The sequence below is a fragment of the Stigmatopora nigra genome, chromosome 14, assembly GCF_051989575.1.
Source record: "Stigmatopora nigra isolate UIUO_SnigA chromosome 14, RoL_Snig_1.1, whole genome shotgun sequence".
Taxonomy (NCBI): domain Eukaryota; kingdom Metazoa; phylum Chordata; class Actinopteri; order Syngnathiformes; family Syngnathidae; genus Stigmatopora; species Stigmatopora nigra.
In genome coordinates, this window is record NC_135521.1 from 5923141 (window position 1) to 5940191 (window position 17051).

Genomic DNA, 17051 nt, shown 5'->3' on the forward strand with positions numbered 1-17051 from the left:
CCATGTTATTGTGCTATTGATTTCTGTTAGTCTTTTCCTCTCTGCACGTGAAGCCTTTCCTAACTGTATTTGGCATGAAATGGAGCCCTGCCTGGACATTTTTCAAATAATCCAAGGCCAGAAAAAGAATCAGTCACATTCACATCTATAGACCATTTACAGTCTTGCTCCAGCCCGAAATTTTAATAAATTTATTTTGTTCAATGTACCAGTGATCAATTATGTTCTTAAGGAAGTATGTGTTCATGTTACAATTGCCTTTATTTGCAACCATAACACAACTACCACAGTGATTAATGTCATTTTAATTGGACTGTGCCATTGTGTGGATCCGAGATAGTGTAACATAAAGCAATCAAGTGGAGGCACTCATCCATATGGTTAAATGATGAACTATCTACAGGATGGATTATTTCCTTTGAGTCCAATGACAGGGCGAAGGCAAAATTCAATTTTTTATCTATTTTTTTTTTTTTTTTTAAACCATCAATGAAAAAATTAAACAGGCTTTGCTATGTGCTTTGAGGGTTTATTAACTTGTTCGCTGTGCCGGAAAGTAAGACCTGTCAAATAAATCAATAGGAAGCAAAATGGCAAGATAATAAGACTTATTTCCTGATATTTAGCCACATCTTTGACTACAGGCACAGAATAGCGTTGCTTGTCTCTTTTGACCTTTACGTCAATGCCGTTCACTTTATCACTTTCCCGTTGTCATGTGCCAGATAAACTACATCACATGACCACATGGTGCATATTCCAGATTTGTATACCATAGTTTACGAGCAGAGCCTGTGCATATTAATAGTGTGATGGCTTTGGATGCAAGTTTTTCTTTCTTACTGTGACCACACTTGGAATTTAATGCAATGCAATGCTGAATACATTTTTTTAAACAACTCTCCGCTCTCTCTTTCTTTCTCACATATGCACACTCACAGCCTCAGTCACTGATAGTAACTTCATATCACAACTCTTCATTCCATGCTCTCATTTCCTCTTGTCAGTGACCATCCAGTCCGCATCTTATCAATCAGGCTATACGATCATCCTTTCAATTTCGCTAATCTCTGACACTCTACATTCCTAACATCTCATCTTCTCATTCCTATTTCGACATTTCTCCCCATTGCTTCTAGCCAATCTAAATTACACTCTCCCTCTCCTAGCTGGCATTGGGATATTCCCCATCACAGTGTATCAGATTCTGCCACGTCTCACCCCGGCACGCATTGCCACCTTTAAGCATCTCATTTCTACTGCGACTTGACTGCTTTTGAGGGGTCAGTGTGCCCAAGTCATCCTCCTCCTCCTCGACCCTCCAGCACCCCAACTACTGTTCCTCAGTGGGATTATGTGACTCTTAATTACTCTGCCATTCTCACTTTAGAGGCTTGGCAGGCCATGAAATAGGGCCAACGGTTAAATCCAAATACAAGTTTGGAGACTGGGGATGAGAAAAGGTAAGCCACGAACACAAACATGACATCAGCCAGTGTTGAGGTGGTATTCCTGTGTAATACAAATGAGACACAGCTAAACACACCACTGGGCCAAAGACTCCTTGACACGGCTTGTGCCTTTGCCAACTTTATTGCGCCTACCCCTTGTGCGAGTCTGCTCTGCATTTAAACTTGAGCTCAACCAACACACTCCAACACCTCTAAATTTACCACCACTGAAGTTTCAGGCCAGGAGTTCGCTGACATATGATAATGTTTAGAGCTAGTGCATAAAGATGTAGGCAATTGCTCACATACTTGATTTTCAAAAGGTAGGGGCATTGGAAAACCAAGCCTAGAAAAAGCGGGTAAGTCATTACAACATGTGGCAAAAAGAAACAATCGCCAGAGATCTCTATGCAATTTGCACACGCTTGAAACATCGGACTGGCAAGCCTACAAAGGGGCTGCATGACCCCCCGACATTGGTTCTGTCAGACAAAGCAGGTGCTTTGGCTTGCACCACACAGCACAGGTGTGTAAAGACGGCTTATGGCTTTTGTTACCATGACAGCAGTAAAGTCATCTCGTGGTGAGTGCTTGTTGAGCCCAGATTTGGGAGGAAAAGTCGTGCAAAGTGTGGCAATAAATCTGGCCCTCAAAAAAAGTCTCACAAACTTTTGGAGTTAACACTGCATTTCTGTATTCTGATAAATTTACGTGGATGAAGAGTGCGCCCCTAGCTTTTAATAATGAATGCTACAATGGAATCCAAGCGCAATGTAAAATTCTATGGGCATTTTTAACAGATAATTCCATCCATTATCTATAGAGCTGGAAAAATAGCGGAAGCCATTCTTGCTACTAGGACTCAATACTGAAGAAAATATAATATAATAGGATTGACTCTACTTTGCAATTTTTTGATGATTGTGGTCATGTCTGGTCTACATTAATCACAATATTTGAGGGATTACTGTACTATGATTTTCTCAATGTGAAAATGTGCTAATCATAATTTATCATGATGCCTTAGATGGAACTTTTTAATTGTAATTTGCATTTTGTATTACTGAATGCTGTGTTAATTGCAAGACGTAGATTTGTTCCTACATAGAGATTAAAACTGCCAGAGAATCTAAACAAGTTAAAAAATATAGAGAGCTGATATATAAAATGGCATCAGTAAAAAAAAAAAAAAAAGAAGTTCACACAATAATCAAGCAAACAAAGTAGAACACATGCTCACACTTTACCTGATAAAGCCTCCCTGGAAAAAACAGAATGACAAGACGTAAAGGATCCGGATGACCTGTGGGAGCATCCTCTCAGCACGACCACGCCAAAGAACTTAAGTGGAATAATATCACCAATCAGCAAATCCAGCGAGCGTGGGGCAAGTGTGAGCGAGAATAGCCTGGCATCGTCTTTTTTTCCTACCTCGTCTCAGCGCGTCTGAGAATGAGCGCGCCTTTTGCGGGTTGAGGGGAGAAACTTCATCCTCCTCCCACACACACTCCGGGAGAGAGGGCGGGGGGCCGACCCAAGCCGAGCGCGGCCGGCTGACAGCCGGCTGTCAGTCATTTGGCGTCTCGGTGGTGTGCAGCGGCTTGGTGATGCTAAATATCTGGAAGTAAACGAAGAGAATAATTAACCAACAACCCCTTAGGAACCTCAAAAACATTGCATAATGAGTTTGAAAGAATTAGCCTTAAATAAGAGGTGTGCTTGGAGGTCAGCATGAAAAACGACACTACATACCCAAGGCTAAATATGCCTTGGAAACAGAGAAAAAAATGCAATATAACAAGCATGGAAGCAAAGATCTAGCAGTTTAGACAATTGCAGTGGGTTGGTAATGAACCAAGGAGAGGTGGTGCTGGAAGGTGGGATCCAATGATTTAATTTTCAATGTTATGACACAAATGTTTAATTCCCCTTTAGCGGTTCTGTGGTAATATGGGTTTTAGAGTGACTCAACTTCTAAATGTGAAATGTTTGGTTGTGTACTTGAGGGCAGAACATGAGCTCTGCCTGATAATAAATGAATAGAGGCTTTCAGATTTACCAGACAGGTTATAGATCAATATGTATGTGTTAGGGAAGAACACAGTGTGTAACATCACTCACGGTCAGGCCATTAAATTGCTTCCCTGTCAGTCATCTGTCTTGGGCCAGGTATTTTCTACACAGCATAGAATGGCAGATTCAGTCACTCACCTTTTTCTAGTGATTGAGGCAAGACGCAGAAGATTAACCTTTAGCCCTCAGCCTTTTTCAGACTTCTTCCCATTTTTGGTGTGCCCAGTGGTTTTAAATAGAATTGAGATTGTCTCCTTAATCCAGGTAGTGAGGTCTTCCAAGGATCCCTTGACTCATCACTGAAAGATCCAGCTGAGGCCCAGATTCACCAAACTGCCAACATAAATGGCCAGATAATTAAAAAAGGTGGGCAGGGTATTGTGTTTCTGGCCTGTGGTTGACTTCAAAGGTGGTTTTACCGACTAAAAAACTCCAATTGGAAAGTGAAATTAATATAATATAATGACCCCAAAACAGCAAGATGCATGGTTTTAATTACAATACTTTCCAATGAGTTAATAAATACAAAAATTGGCAAAACCTGGAGTTTGGTTTGGCTTCGGAGACGGATTTCCAGAAAACATCAGTTGAAGTTCAGATTGTTCCGGTCTACTATACTCATAGCCAAATGGAGCCGACATGGTTGAGAAAATTGTAACTTCAGTCCAGGATTTATCGATTTTCCACGGATGACACATTTACTGGCTTCTCTGTTGACCTATAGTATACTACTTATTTATATAGATTTTGTCTACTTGTAAAGATCTTAATACAAAATGGCCTTTTCTCTTTTATCATTCAGGTGATGCGATCATGTTCTGGTAAGGTCACAGCTCCAAATGCTACAGTTGCTATGGTGACAGTTGCAGATTTCCACTCCATCCTACTCCTGGCATGCATGTTTAACAATTGTTTTTCCATGTCGTTTTCATTTTTGCAACACTTTTCCTTTCTTTTCTCACTGGAATGCTGTTGCTAGCCAGACCACACACTCACAGTAACACACAATTGGATTCTAAAGGGTTTACTTTACACTCTTTTTTTGGTTTAATGTTGAATATTTCTGGTCAATGTTCTTAGAGTTTGATTCCTCTTTTCTTTGAGGATCTTTATTATGAATGGATAGATAAAAAGTTTGAGCATAGTTTATCCTGGTCAGCACTATCCTCCCAATTTTCACCTATGAGATTTAACCTGTGTCATCTTCGTCCTTTCCTTACTTACACTCTCTGCTGTCCGAAAATGTGCAAAAAAGGCTTTGCGCAGTAGTCCATGCTGTTTATCATCCTGGCAGATTATCCTTGAAATGTTTAAAACTAAGTATACTGAGAAGAAGTGTGGTGTTGCTGTGTGTGTCCGTTTGATAAATATTCCAGTAAATTCCTTCTCCTCTCCTTTAATCTAAATACCTGTTACATTTTTGTCAACATGTCCTCACAGTTCTTGTGTGGGTTTTCTCCAAATAATCAGATAACACACAAATTGAATTGGACCGATAATCTGCACATTTTACAATACTGAACATCATTGAATATTGCACTCTTTGGAAAAAAACTATTTTGCTTCAAGTAAAACTACGTTATGCCAGAGAAGGGAATTGATATGGATCATGGACGGTCAGAAGGAGAGCTGCAATGATATATTTGGATACAAATCCTTTGGGAGTGGGCACATGCATAAAATGAGGAAGAAAAAAAATCCCAAGCGAGCCAAGCAAGCATCCATCCTCACGCGTAACGTCTATTCAATTTGCGCGGCCGTCCAGGCTGCCAGGAACTCAGCCCGTCCAAAAGAAAAGGTTTTGACAACGAGAGACGTGCTTTGCTGTAAAGCACAAATGATAAGTCAGTCAGGCAAATCATTGGAAGATTACAATGTCACACAAGCGCAATATTGGCTCGCTGTGGTATTCGTCTTAGCGGGAGAGTCACTTGGGAATCCAAAGCACGGACGTCAGTGCCGCCAGGCTCTCGCGCAGAGACGGAGGAATGATAATAACGCCATGTTGTTGTCATTACATCTGTCTGGTTCTGTTTGTCTTGTGGCTTTTTTGTTTTGTTTGTAATGGCTTGCTATTGATTTTCTTTAACTTAGCTGGTGCTCTTACAAGATAACCCTGCAACTATCTGTGGAAAACAGATGAGGCTATGGATTCCAAATTAGGACAAGAAAACAATATAATTTAAAGAAAATTCATTTAAATCTGGTATTTCTGCTCTGAAGCCAGCTCCCGTGCAGGCCAACGTCTAAATCGATGTCTTTTTAATTTATCAATTCTCATATCAACAGTTGGTCAGGATAAATAATTTGCCGGACTGTTTTTGTGAGTTAATATCAAAAACAATTATCATCATCTCATGCTATCAATGGAGGAGTCTATTTGTTTAGCTGAAGTTAGGTAGTAGTGAGAAAAGAATAATTATGGATATAAAAAATATGGTTCATTTTGAAACGAAATTTACTGGACAAATATTTTTTTATGGAACAAGCAGGTAGGGTTGAGTGAAAAAAAAAATCAGGTACTGAAATGTTACCTCCAGTTGCTTTGGAACTAGTACCAAATTGATTCAAATTTTTGGTACCAAGCAATACTTTTGGTAGACATTATCTGCAAACATTTGCAGTCGACAGAGCAACATTTTTTGACCAAACTTTTCCAGTCACGAATAGCTGTCACTGTCTACACAACTTTTTTTCTGCTTGAAAAAGGAGGACGAGAAAAACAACACTAAAACACTAGTGGCTCCATCAACTGGACTAAAAATACATTGACTGCATTGACTTCCTGTCTGTAGATTTGTTGTAGAAAGGTATCAGTAACCCCTGTCAGAGAAAAGAGGTCAGGTCGTGATGCTTTTAAACAACTGCTCGCCACGCTCACCCGTAGCCTTGTATGTGACTTATTTGAAATGCTGGCACAGATACATGCGCAAGTTTACCCTGGCACAAATGTCAAACTTTATTGACAAACATGAATATCATCTAACTGACTTGGGTTAAATGGGCCACTGAGGGAAATGTCATCAGGGACATTGTTTCAAGGTTACTGACAAACTGCTGTGGTGCTCAGGAGTGGCCAGTAATTTTTTGTCGTCTGCCTAGAGAAGCCATTGCTGTTATTTTTTTCTTTTCCAACTATGAGACCATCAAAGTAGGATGGTATAAATCTTACAAAATGAACCTACTGAAAGTCCCCTTGTATAAACTCTTAACAATCCAATCTGTGATTCTGACTGACCTCCAATTTGATGAGAGATCCAAATAATGTTCTCTCTCTCCTTTTTCAAGAGTGCTGCTTCTTCCTCTTCTAGTAGTGGATGAACTGGAGCCCAGCACAGCTGTTCACTTTCAAGTAACATACACCCAAACAACTCCACTTACAATCACACCAATGGACATTTTATAGTATTTAATGAACTTACATGCAAATGGTTTTATGATTATCCGATACCATATTGCTGCTCAGGCTGTTAGTTTTTTTTTTTTTTAATTAGATCATTTTTATATGATTCTCAGCCCACACAATTGTGCAGGAGATATGATGGTGAATTGAAACTGCAACTGTGTGCACTTAAATGCACATTTTTACGGCAATCAGGAGCATTACAACGCCTCCACAGCAATTTGTCAATTCACCTAATTGGCTGTGGAACATTCTTCTCCATTCTATTAGTTTCGATTTGTTTAAATTTTTTTATACACGTACATTGGTTAAAAAATGTTTAAACATTCCCTGCACCATTAATTTTGATTTTATTATGATAATAAAATCTTGTACTTGAAATGACTTTTTCTGAGTAAGTTATTTTTCAAGTTGAACTATAAATCAAACAGTCCCGTAACAGTTTATATTCCCAGATTTTTAAAATTCAAATGAAAATGAAATGAAAAATGCAGTTGCTTCGACATCATCTTCACGGCACATAACTCAAAATCTACTTAAGAAAATGTAATCTTACCTTTAAAGCAAATGTTACTACTAAACTCAAAGTGGCACTACAAATGGCCTGCTGAATTTTTTACCAAGCTCTAAAAAAAAAGGAAAGAGCCGATTTGCATAGAGTTGATTGGGCCCAGAGAGGTTTGGATGCTTGAATCCTAACAGGTTTGTTTGTTTTGCTCGCATATGCTATTGATGCAACAGGGATCCGTTTATCTCTCTGAGCTATTGCTGTTACTTTTCGCAACTGTCAGCTTCACGAAAGAGAAAACCCGAGTCCTGCCATCTGCGCTATGATGCAACCTTGTGTAAAAAGGTACCTTAATATTTCTTCTCTCCCGTAAAAATGATGCTTGTAGGTGCTTGCAAGAAGCACTGCCCATTTATGGTGTTTTTACATTCCTAAGAATGACACCATCTCAGTTATAGACTGCATCAAATAAGTATTGGTAGTTAGTAAGCGGGGGAAATGAGGCCCAAAAAATTGTGGTTGATAAAGGAACATTTTTACCAATTTAAAAAAGTGGTTGCAAAATTGCATGGAAGACAATATGGTCCAATAAAATAATTCAAGTGCTAGGGTATTCAGCTCAGCTGTTAGATTGATACATTAACGTCTCCAATTCCCGTATTTTTCGGACTATAAGTCGCATCGGGCAGAGCTCACACAATGAAGAGGAAAATATATAGCATTTTTTCTTCGATCAGAGACCGAGAAGAAACATATGTTGAAGAAACAATAGTAAAATGGAGAACAACAAGCTAATCTGTTAACAGAGCAGTTATCTATAGCCTAAAAAAACAACATAAAAGGGCTATTGGTAGTCAGAGAGAAAGATAAAATATATATATACATAAGTCGCAGGCCCACCCAAACTATGACACAGGTGTGACATATAGTCTGGCAAATACAACAGAAGAACAATAATACAAGAATCTTTTTTCATTGAGTTCCACAGCTGGGTGTGGATGGTAATTGGTCAGCTGGGATGTTGAGTTATTAGAGGAGTAGGGAGTACAAACTGCTTCTCTTCTCTTTTGTATTCATACGCATCTGAATCTAATTAGAATAATAACTTACCGCATGTGGTAGCCCATGCTTATGTCCATGCCTTAAGAAATGCTTTCATTCAATAGAATGCCTTTTCCCATCAAATGTGTGCTTTGAAATATCGCATCAGTGATTTTGCTAGCTCAAAAAGAGGCCTTTGTATTTTTTTATATCACCAAAATGGAAACAGTCCCCTGGGACTTGTCTTTCTGTCACATGTGATCAAATGTTTACGTTCCGAAATAAAACCGTCCCTTCAATCAGGATATAAAAACACCTGAAACTATTTTCTGACATTCATCTTGCGGACCCTTTTCTCATTCATTCCTCCACACAACTTTCCCACATGCCTTCCGACACTTGGACAAGGCTAAACTCTAACCTTCTCCTCAGCACTCTCACTTCACTTTCCTCAACCATCTTGGTATTCTTTGCCAGGATTCACCAATTTAACCAGTGAGAAGATTTTTCTCCTATCTGGAGCTCGCCATGTTATTTTATCCAAACACTGAACAGCGCATATGGTTTCAGTATATCATCTAAGTTAAGCAAATTACTGTCCGGTTCACTCGAATCCAAAGAAAAATGATAATGTAAAACCCTCTACAAAGCCTGAGTTGTCGGCGTAATGTTGAGGACGTCATAGACATATGTACAACAACATGTGTTATATTGGATGTGTACCCTGTCTACTTTGATGGAGTAAGCGTGGCTAGATAACGACGATAATGCGCACATGGGGGTGGCGATCGATGCTGAGGTAGAGCTCCAAAAACCACTCGCTCTGTGGTTTTAGATGCCCCCAACTCCTTCCCCCCTTCGCTTCCTAATGAGTACAAATTGAAGTGCAAAATAAAATAAAATCGAAAGAGCTCAAATGGAAATTCAATGAAAAGAAATAGATGGGGCTTTTCTATGTGCCCGAGGGATATTGGTCTAATCCTTTAATTGGACATAATGTCCCCACATTTTTCCCCTTCATTTTGTGATGGCTATATCGAGATAGAAGAGAGACCAGTAGAATTCCATTGGAGTCTTATAAAGATTGTGCTATGAAGAAAAACCTTTGAAGTCTTCTGTTATCTTTTCTGCAGGTACGCAGGAATGTGGCACTTGTCCTAATATAAATTTTTTTTAACAAATGGAAATGATACATTATAATGAACTATAAAACATGTCCCTTGTCATTCTTAAAGGAGGCATAACATAGGATTTCAGTCCACTGCTAGACTGAACTGACTAATATTACATTATTCTCCCATTTCCTGATTTGTGGCATCCATTGTAATAAATGAATCACAAACCCTAAATAGAAGTGTTCCTCTTGGAATAAATAGGAAAATAAACTTCTACTATGAAGACTTGCAAGTATCCCAACAGCATGTAGAACTTAGTTGCAGATTGTGTTACATTTGGAAATTTATTCTTACTCGGTGTGAAATAAATTCAGTCAGGATAACATCATCAGAATACGAAAAAAGTATTTTCATAACTGAATAAAAAAAGAAGTCCCTGTGCTGAAAATGGTTGAAATCAATTACCAAATAGCTTTACCTGTAACAAATGTGCCGACCCCACACAGCACTGGACTGAATAAAACAGATTAAAAATGTGTTCATGATTTGTTATTGACCAAATTTTAGTTTGGGCCGAGAATAATGAAGGAATACTAAGGTCTTAAGGGAAGTCAAATTTCAACCATGAATACGTGGAAGCCTGGAGCAGAATGCCAAATGACAGCATGAAGTTTTGTTTTGTCAGAGAGCACTTGCTGCTGGCAACTTTGAAGCCCCTACCAAAAGATTGGCAGTCCGACTCCTGGTCTGGCAACCTCCCGTTACATGGAACTGTGCTTTATTTCAGTTTTGTTGGCCAACAAAACATAACAAAGCCAGCATATGGGGTGGCACAATAAAAAATACTCTACAAAGAGCAAATCCAGAAGGCGTGTGAATAATTTAACTTAAATCAAAAGGAAGAGTCTGTGTGAAGCTACTAGAGATGGGTATTTTCACTAATGAATTTCAGTTGCTCTCCTATAACACATGAGTTATAAGACATTACTCAAAAAATTAAAGATATTATATCACTGGGATAGGCTCCAGTGCTCCCTGTGATCCTTGTGAGGATAAGAAAATGTTTGCATGTATGTAAACTAGTATATTTACATGTAATAGTTACGGGACGAAGGCAATAAAAGCGGCAAAGCAACACTACTGGACTACTGTAGTAGAACACTGGCATCAGTTCCACCAATCATTTTCTATTCTTGTCGCTATAGCAACCATTGGCTTTTGAGCCCCCCGTCACAGCTGCCGGCTCACAAAATCACTGTACCGTATTATAAGGCAATATGACCACATTGGTGTTTTTAAAATATTTTCTCCCAACAGGTCAGCAAGAGCAAATAACACTGAAATGTTCAATCAAAAAATATAACAGAGTTACAAGTTGACCCAGCACCCCCACACAGCAAGCTCCACACGCATGCATGTGAGCACAGCATCTGGCAAGTGGCTCAGAATATCAACAGCAACTAAATGAAGGTAAGTGCAGGTGAAGGGAGGGTGCTGTAATGTAATCACCCTGCGATCAAATCATTTGAATTCAAATGCTGCTCTTCTGGATGTCATGATAGGGCATCCGTTTGGAGAAATGCCCAACAGAGATCCCATTATTTACGGTCATAAAATGAGATAGCTAACAATAAACAAGATGATGTCATCTGTTTACCCCCTGCAGACATCTATACATTGTTTCAGAGTAGGGGTGACCCCTCTCTACCGGCACGAGTGACCTTTATTCTCAAAGTGATGTTTGATTCATTGGCAGTCATAGAGGGAAATAGATGTCCAATTCATTTTGACTGGTAAGTATAGCAGTGATTGCTGGCAAAGGACAAATTGATGCTTGACAAGACTGAAAAGTTAAGAAATCTTTCAGAAGCATTTCTTTAAACTAGCATTCTGTGAGGCCAGTATGCAAAGTTTTTGCATTTTTTTTAGATATATTGCAAACAAATGAGTCAACTGTTTCTGTCAATGTGACTGAGGCTTTATATTATGCTCATTTTTGTTGTTGTGTTCCAGCAATTCCGATTAATAACAACTTTAGAGGGTAATAAAATAGAGAAATCACACAAGTGAAACGTTTTTTCTTTTCTCCTTTACAAAAAAAAAAAATAGATGCTGTGACTAAATTGTGCTGCCTTGCAGGATATGATGCAGTGTGCCAAGGAAACAACACAGTGAATAAAACTTTTTAATTGGAGTTTGTGGCACAACAATTCAGCCTGGGACCAAGCTTGTGTTGCCAACGAAAACCCCAGTGGGTAACTAATAATGCTTTTTTTTGCTTTTTTATTTGAATTAGTGCCTCATCAACAAGTAAACAAAATGTACACAAACTACATTATATCTTATGTTTGCCTTCCATCCATTGGGGTAATGATGTCAAAACACCTCAACTGGCACTATCTTTAAAAAAATGACTGCATTTCAAAGCAATTCCCCGAGCGACATAAAAACTATACTTTAACCTTGTCACTAACTCTAGACTCACTAAATGTTTCCAGCACCTCTGACTCACGCTGCAGCATTAAACAAGTTAATTGCATCCCTGGGCAGTATGCAGTGGTGAATAAATATCCCCCTAATTGAGTAATTCCCTTAATTCCAGCTCATTTGGAATGGCATAGGTTCCAAATCGCTCTCGGTGACATCCAGCCGAGTTGATGACAAAATTATATTTGACCAGAGGACTCCAAGCCACCGAGCGCACCAACGACACAGGGAGACAAAGTTGGAAACCTTCACGTGGTGTCTCCTGAGAGGCCGCTCGCTGCGGCCTGCGAATTCCAACAAATACCACTCAGAGCTGCCAACAAGGACCGTGGCACCCTACGTTTTTCATCCAGCCGGAGACATTTGACTGCCCCTCACCTCCGACTACCCCCCGGATGAAATAATCCGCGTTCCAGTGGCAGCTCTAGCGCTATCTGAGGGCAATCCTCAGGCGCTTGTAGTGCAAAAACAAAACAAACAAACAAACCAACGACACAGGGCTGCAATGAAATGGAGTCGTAATATCCACAAGCCCACGCAACACGTGCGAGAAATAAATGACTGAGAACATTCTACTGGACACTTGAGAAGCAAAGTGCAGAGGATGTACTGTAACCTTGAATGATTCTTTGTTGCTTCATTTCAACCTTTGGAGAGCCTACTTCAAATTGCTATTGGGCAATTAGTGTGCTATCTGTGTTTATGGTTGTTGAGTGCCAAGTGTTTGCATCCCTATATTGAATCAAGGCGAATATTTTTGGAGTAATCGGAAATTGCAAAAATGATGATCATGCTTTAGTTTGCTCACTGTTTTACTTACTTACTTACTTAAAAGTTGAACACTGAGATATTTCGCACAAATGCAGCATGTTATTGATACCTACTGGCATTGTTCTTGGTGTAAAAATAAATTGAGTGAAGTGATCCACAATTCATATAATCAAATCATATTAGTTAATCAAATCCAATATTTACAATAGCAATAATCTAGGTTAGAATCAGTTTTCTCAATTCAATCTATTTTATATCGCAACCCACAATGCAACATAACATAGAATTTGGAAGATTTATTTCTGAATTGGCAGTCGGATCAAGAGGATCTCTAGTTTATTTGTACTTTATGGTCAGTAGCTTTGCCAAATGACTGACGGAATCGCAGTCCCAAAAAAGAAGTTCCCGGGGGACGTGGGGTGAGGCAGTGATGGATGGGGGTGTCGCGAGGCGTCAGATTATTGTTAAGCATACGCCGCAACTCTCTCTTTTCCCGCTGCCCTTTAAGGAGTATCAGCACGTGCGCCATAACTCAGATACAGGGAGAGAGAAAGGTGAGGGAGGGGGGCACTGGGCATTGGTCAGTCTTGATAAAGGACTTTGTCCTTGAGAAGCGATTAAAGAGTAAACAGCCCGCTGTGATTCTCACCTTTTGTCAAGTGACAGACTTTAAGCTTGCTGGTGTGTGTTCCTCTGTGGCCTGTATTACACCTGGTGGCAACCAAAGATAGCCATTTTCTGTGGACCAAAAGAAGAGACAAAATTATATTCATGGTCATTTTCAGATTATATTAACTGGTGACAATTTGAAATTCACACTTGGGAATCCAATAAGATCCATCACAAATAATGATAAAGCAAGAGGAGAGTAATGGGATTAGTCAGTTACAAATTCATTCTTAATAAAAATCATAGTTTGAAGTCTGATCTATCAAATTGACGAAAGTACCCCCTGAGGTTTACTGTAAAATATGGACAGTTTTGTTTCAAGGAGTAATGACTTTTTTGAAGTTGTTTGAGGTTTTGCTGTTACACTTGTTTAATGCTTTTATGAATCTACACAGGGTAACCCAAATATGACTATTCATTATTTCTCCCATTGCAGATGTGGTGCATGGTTGGGCAGTGAGTCAAGAAATCATGAGAGTCTCCGTCCAAGAGGGGGACACTGGGGACTTGTTTTGGGTACGGCCAGCTGTCCTGGATAATATGGTACTGGGCCAGAATCAGCTGAAAGTCCAGCTGCCTCGCCTGCAGTTCTAAACTGCTCAAGTTGACTCCTTTTAGAAAGCAAATTAAATAAGGACCATTGAGTAAACTAAATCACCATAAAATTGTATTGATATTAATTGGAGGCGGAGAAACAACAATTCAAGTCTCATTTTTCATCAAAAAACCGGTTTCTTGCCCAACATCATGTTGGCATGTGATCTTCATTAGTGACCTTCACTGTCACACCATGATCACTTTAACTGGTCCCTCAGGTATGTCCTCTTGTACATATTTGTAGACAAATACATTATCTTTGCATGGAAATCCAAACAAAGGGAGAAATAGTGGAGAGTGCTTTAAATTGGAACACTCCCAATGTTTTGGTTCTAGGGACTGACTTTCACATTAAAAGTTTCCCTTTCAAAGCCTTTGTGAATTGCCGCAGCACCTCGGTTCAGGATTCCCAATTAACAAGTTCTCTTTCTACTCTCTGCCCTCGTGGGGGCTACTCAAAGGGGGAAGGCATTAGTCCTTTATAAAGAAAAAGGAACTTTTGACCTGGCTGATCTGTACATGTGAGAGAATAATGCTGCCTATTGTCTCCAGGGACGGAGAAAGGGTCACAGTAAGCACCTTTCTGACCAGCATCACCTTCACCGATACCTTTTCCCTGCTCTATTGCTCCTCATTCTAAGAGTGGAGAAGCACCACATCACTTTGTTAATTTGAACCTGTCACATTTGACAGCATGCATATACTGTTTTAAAAAATGTGTTTTAAATGGGAATTTAATCAGTTTTACTTTGAGAAAAAAAAATCATTTAGGAACAAAATCAATAGGATAGGAAAGTTTGGCTAGTGCGCGTGTGCGTGTGTTATGTGTTTTTCAATGTGAATTATTATTATTATTATTCACTGACATTTTTGGATGACTATGGCAATGCTTTTTTGACCAAATGCTGGGAGAAATGTCCGAATTCTACTTTAATCCTCTCCCGATAGTGTTTTAAGGAGCCATGAAAAGTCTGGAATTATGAGTTAATATGTTTCAGTACCATAAATTTACCATTTAGGGATGGTGGAAAGATTAAAATTTAACAAATTGATTAAGCGTCATTGTCTGTCAACCATTATGGATTGTGCCAGGCATCAATTTGCATTAACAATTCCAGTTGCACTTCACATTAAGTTTTCTTTCTTGAAAATTAATCAGCACAGGCGCTATGTTACAGATGAGATGCGAAAAGAGAACCGTTCCATTGTGTTCAGCTTGGAATGAGAAGAAAATCAATATGTTTGGAGTGTCTCAACTCAGATGTTGATCACAGAGTCAATTGTTCAATTAATTAAGCAAGCAGCCTCCCTGAAGGTAGAGGCAGATTTTTACACCGTACTCCCTCACCCACCTACTTTACTCACTGTGGTGTCAGCAGTCTGACAAGGGGATAACTATCTCTAAATGAAGCTGAAATCAGGGGTTGCCACTGGGAAGCTGACAGGCTGAGGTGAATTCCTCAAAGCGCTCCCATTTTGAACCTTTGTTAGGATTTCTTTCTGCATGGAGCCTGTATTTGTGAATAACTTGACAAAAAGAAGTACAATATCATTTTTCCTACATACACTTTTTTACATCTGTTGAAATGTTAATGTACCTTCAGGTACAGCAACCCAGTTTGGGGAAAAGAGTACCTAATGGTGGTCATAGGAAGTACAACCCTACAATCACCTTGACCTCATGTAACCAAGACAAATAAAAGGGAGATACTAAGTTTTTTTTTGCATCCACACTGTGTTACTATTGTAAGAAAATGAGTTCCTCACGGACCCTCGATGGGGGGTTTCAGCAGCAAAAGCAAACTGACAAATATCCCGAGTGGGAGATGGAAGGGTGATTATGGGCAGAGAGAGTAGTGAAATCTTTTAATGTTCTTTGACCGAAAGCCAAGTCACGCTTGTGTGGGGGTGTCAGAGAGGGTGTGCTAACAAGCCTGGCCGAGTGTCATTTCAGCCTTATTGGGCTGTCACTCATACTCGAAGCATGTTTGAGTGTGTTCATGTATGACCAAACTCCATTTGGCTTTTCCACCATTAAGGCGTTTAAGAGGGGTTTCCATGACAGTGGCTCTCAGGACTTCTCATATTCGCTTTCCAGTCTAGAAGAATGTCCAAGGAGCACAGCGCCTTTGAGGAAAATATTTCTGGAGGAAATGAGGAGAGACAAACAAATGTTGTCTTTATATAGAATCCCTGACATTCCAGTTATGGTAACACAAAAGTGGAGCCAAATACTCTGATTGATCAAGATGCCGTGCTAAAGTTGTTTTTCCCTCTAATGATTTATGAGCATAAAATCCTGTCAAAGATTGACACTTTGGATTCTGGTGGAGTTCCAGCATATTTCAGCAAGAAAAAATAAACACTGATCGGCAAAGGCGAAACAGGACAAAAAAAATGAAATAATTGCTCATGCAAAAGTAATTGCTGTCACACAAAAATGAAAGATACATGTAATTTAGTCAGATAAACATTTTCACCCCATTTCCCAAGATTCTCTTAGATCATCCAATAATCCTAAAGTACCTTTCCAACGTGAAAGTGACAGTTGATGATGTGAAGCGAAAAAATATCAACCTGCGCAGCATACCAATAGACAGTTAATTCATGTCTGCAAGTCATAGTGCCATCTTTGTTCACTAAAAACAAACCATACTTATTTCTATGACGGGCTACACAGAAAAAAAAGGGAAAAACACTGCAAATAAAATAGCCCTGCATATGTTTTGGATAATGTACACAAATCTAGCAAAGCCACCTGAAATAGTTGCACATTCACTATGATACAACATCACACAAAACACTGGAATTGTTGTTGTGCAGTACAGACCTTCATTTTTATTCAGGTGATCTCTTCTGAACACATTCAAATTTATTTGCCCGATTGTTAATTTCTGGTCATTTTATTAATTAAGGTCCTCCCCAGTGGCCCACTC

At 39.4% G+C, this 17051-nt stretch overlaps 1 protein-coding gene across 5 annotated transcripts in view; it reads right to left on the reverse strand.

Moving 5' to 3' along the window:
• Window positions 1–13591, reverse strand: part of glra4a (glycine receptor, alpha 4a) — a 30863-nt gene extending 17272 nt beyond the window's left edge. For 2 of the 5 annotated variants that reach the window (XM_077732899.1, XM_077732896.1), the window contains exons 1-3: window positions 13499–13591; window positions 3663–3857; window positions 2699–3069 (exon numbers count right to left, since the gene is read on the reverse strand). In XM_077732899.1, coding sequence (XP_077589025.1) covers window positions 2699–2766 — 68 coding nt within the window. In that variant the 5' untranslated portion in view covers window positions 2767–3069; window positions 3663–3857; window positions 13499–13591. Of the gene's footprint in view, window positions 1–2698; window positions 3070–3572; window positions 3628–3662; window positions 3858–13498 lie in introns of all 5 variants that reach the window. The other 3 variants (XM_077732897.1, XM_077732898.1, XM_077732900.1) reach the window with 3 other exon arrangements.
• Window positions 13592–17051: the final 3460 nt, after the last annotated feature.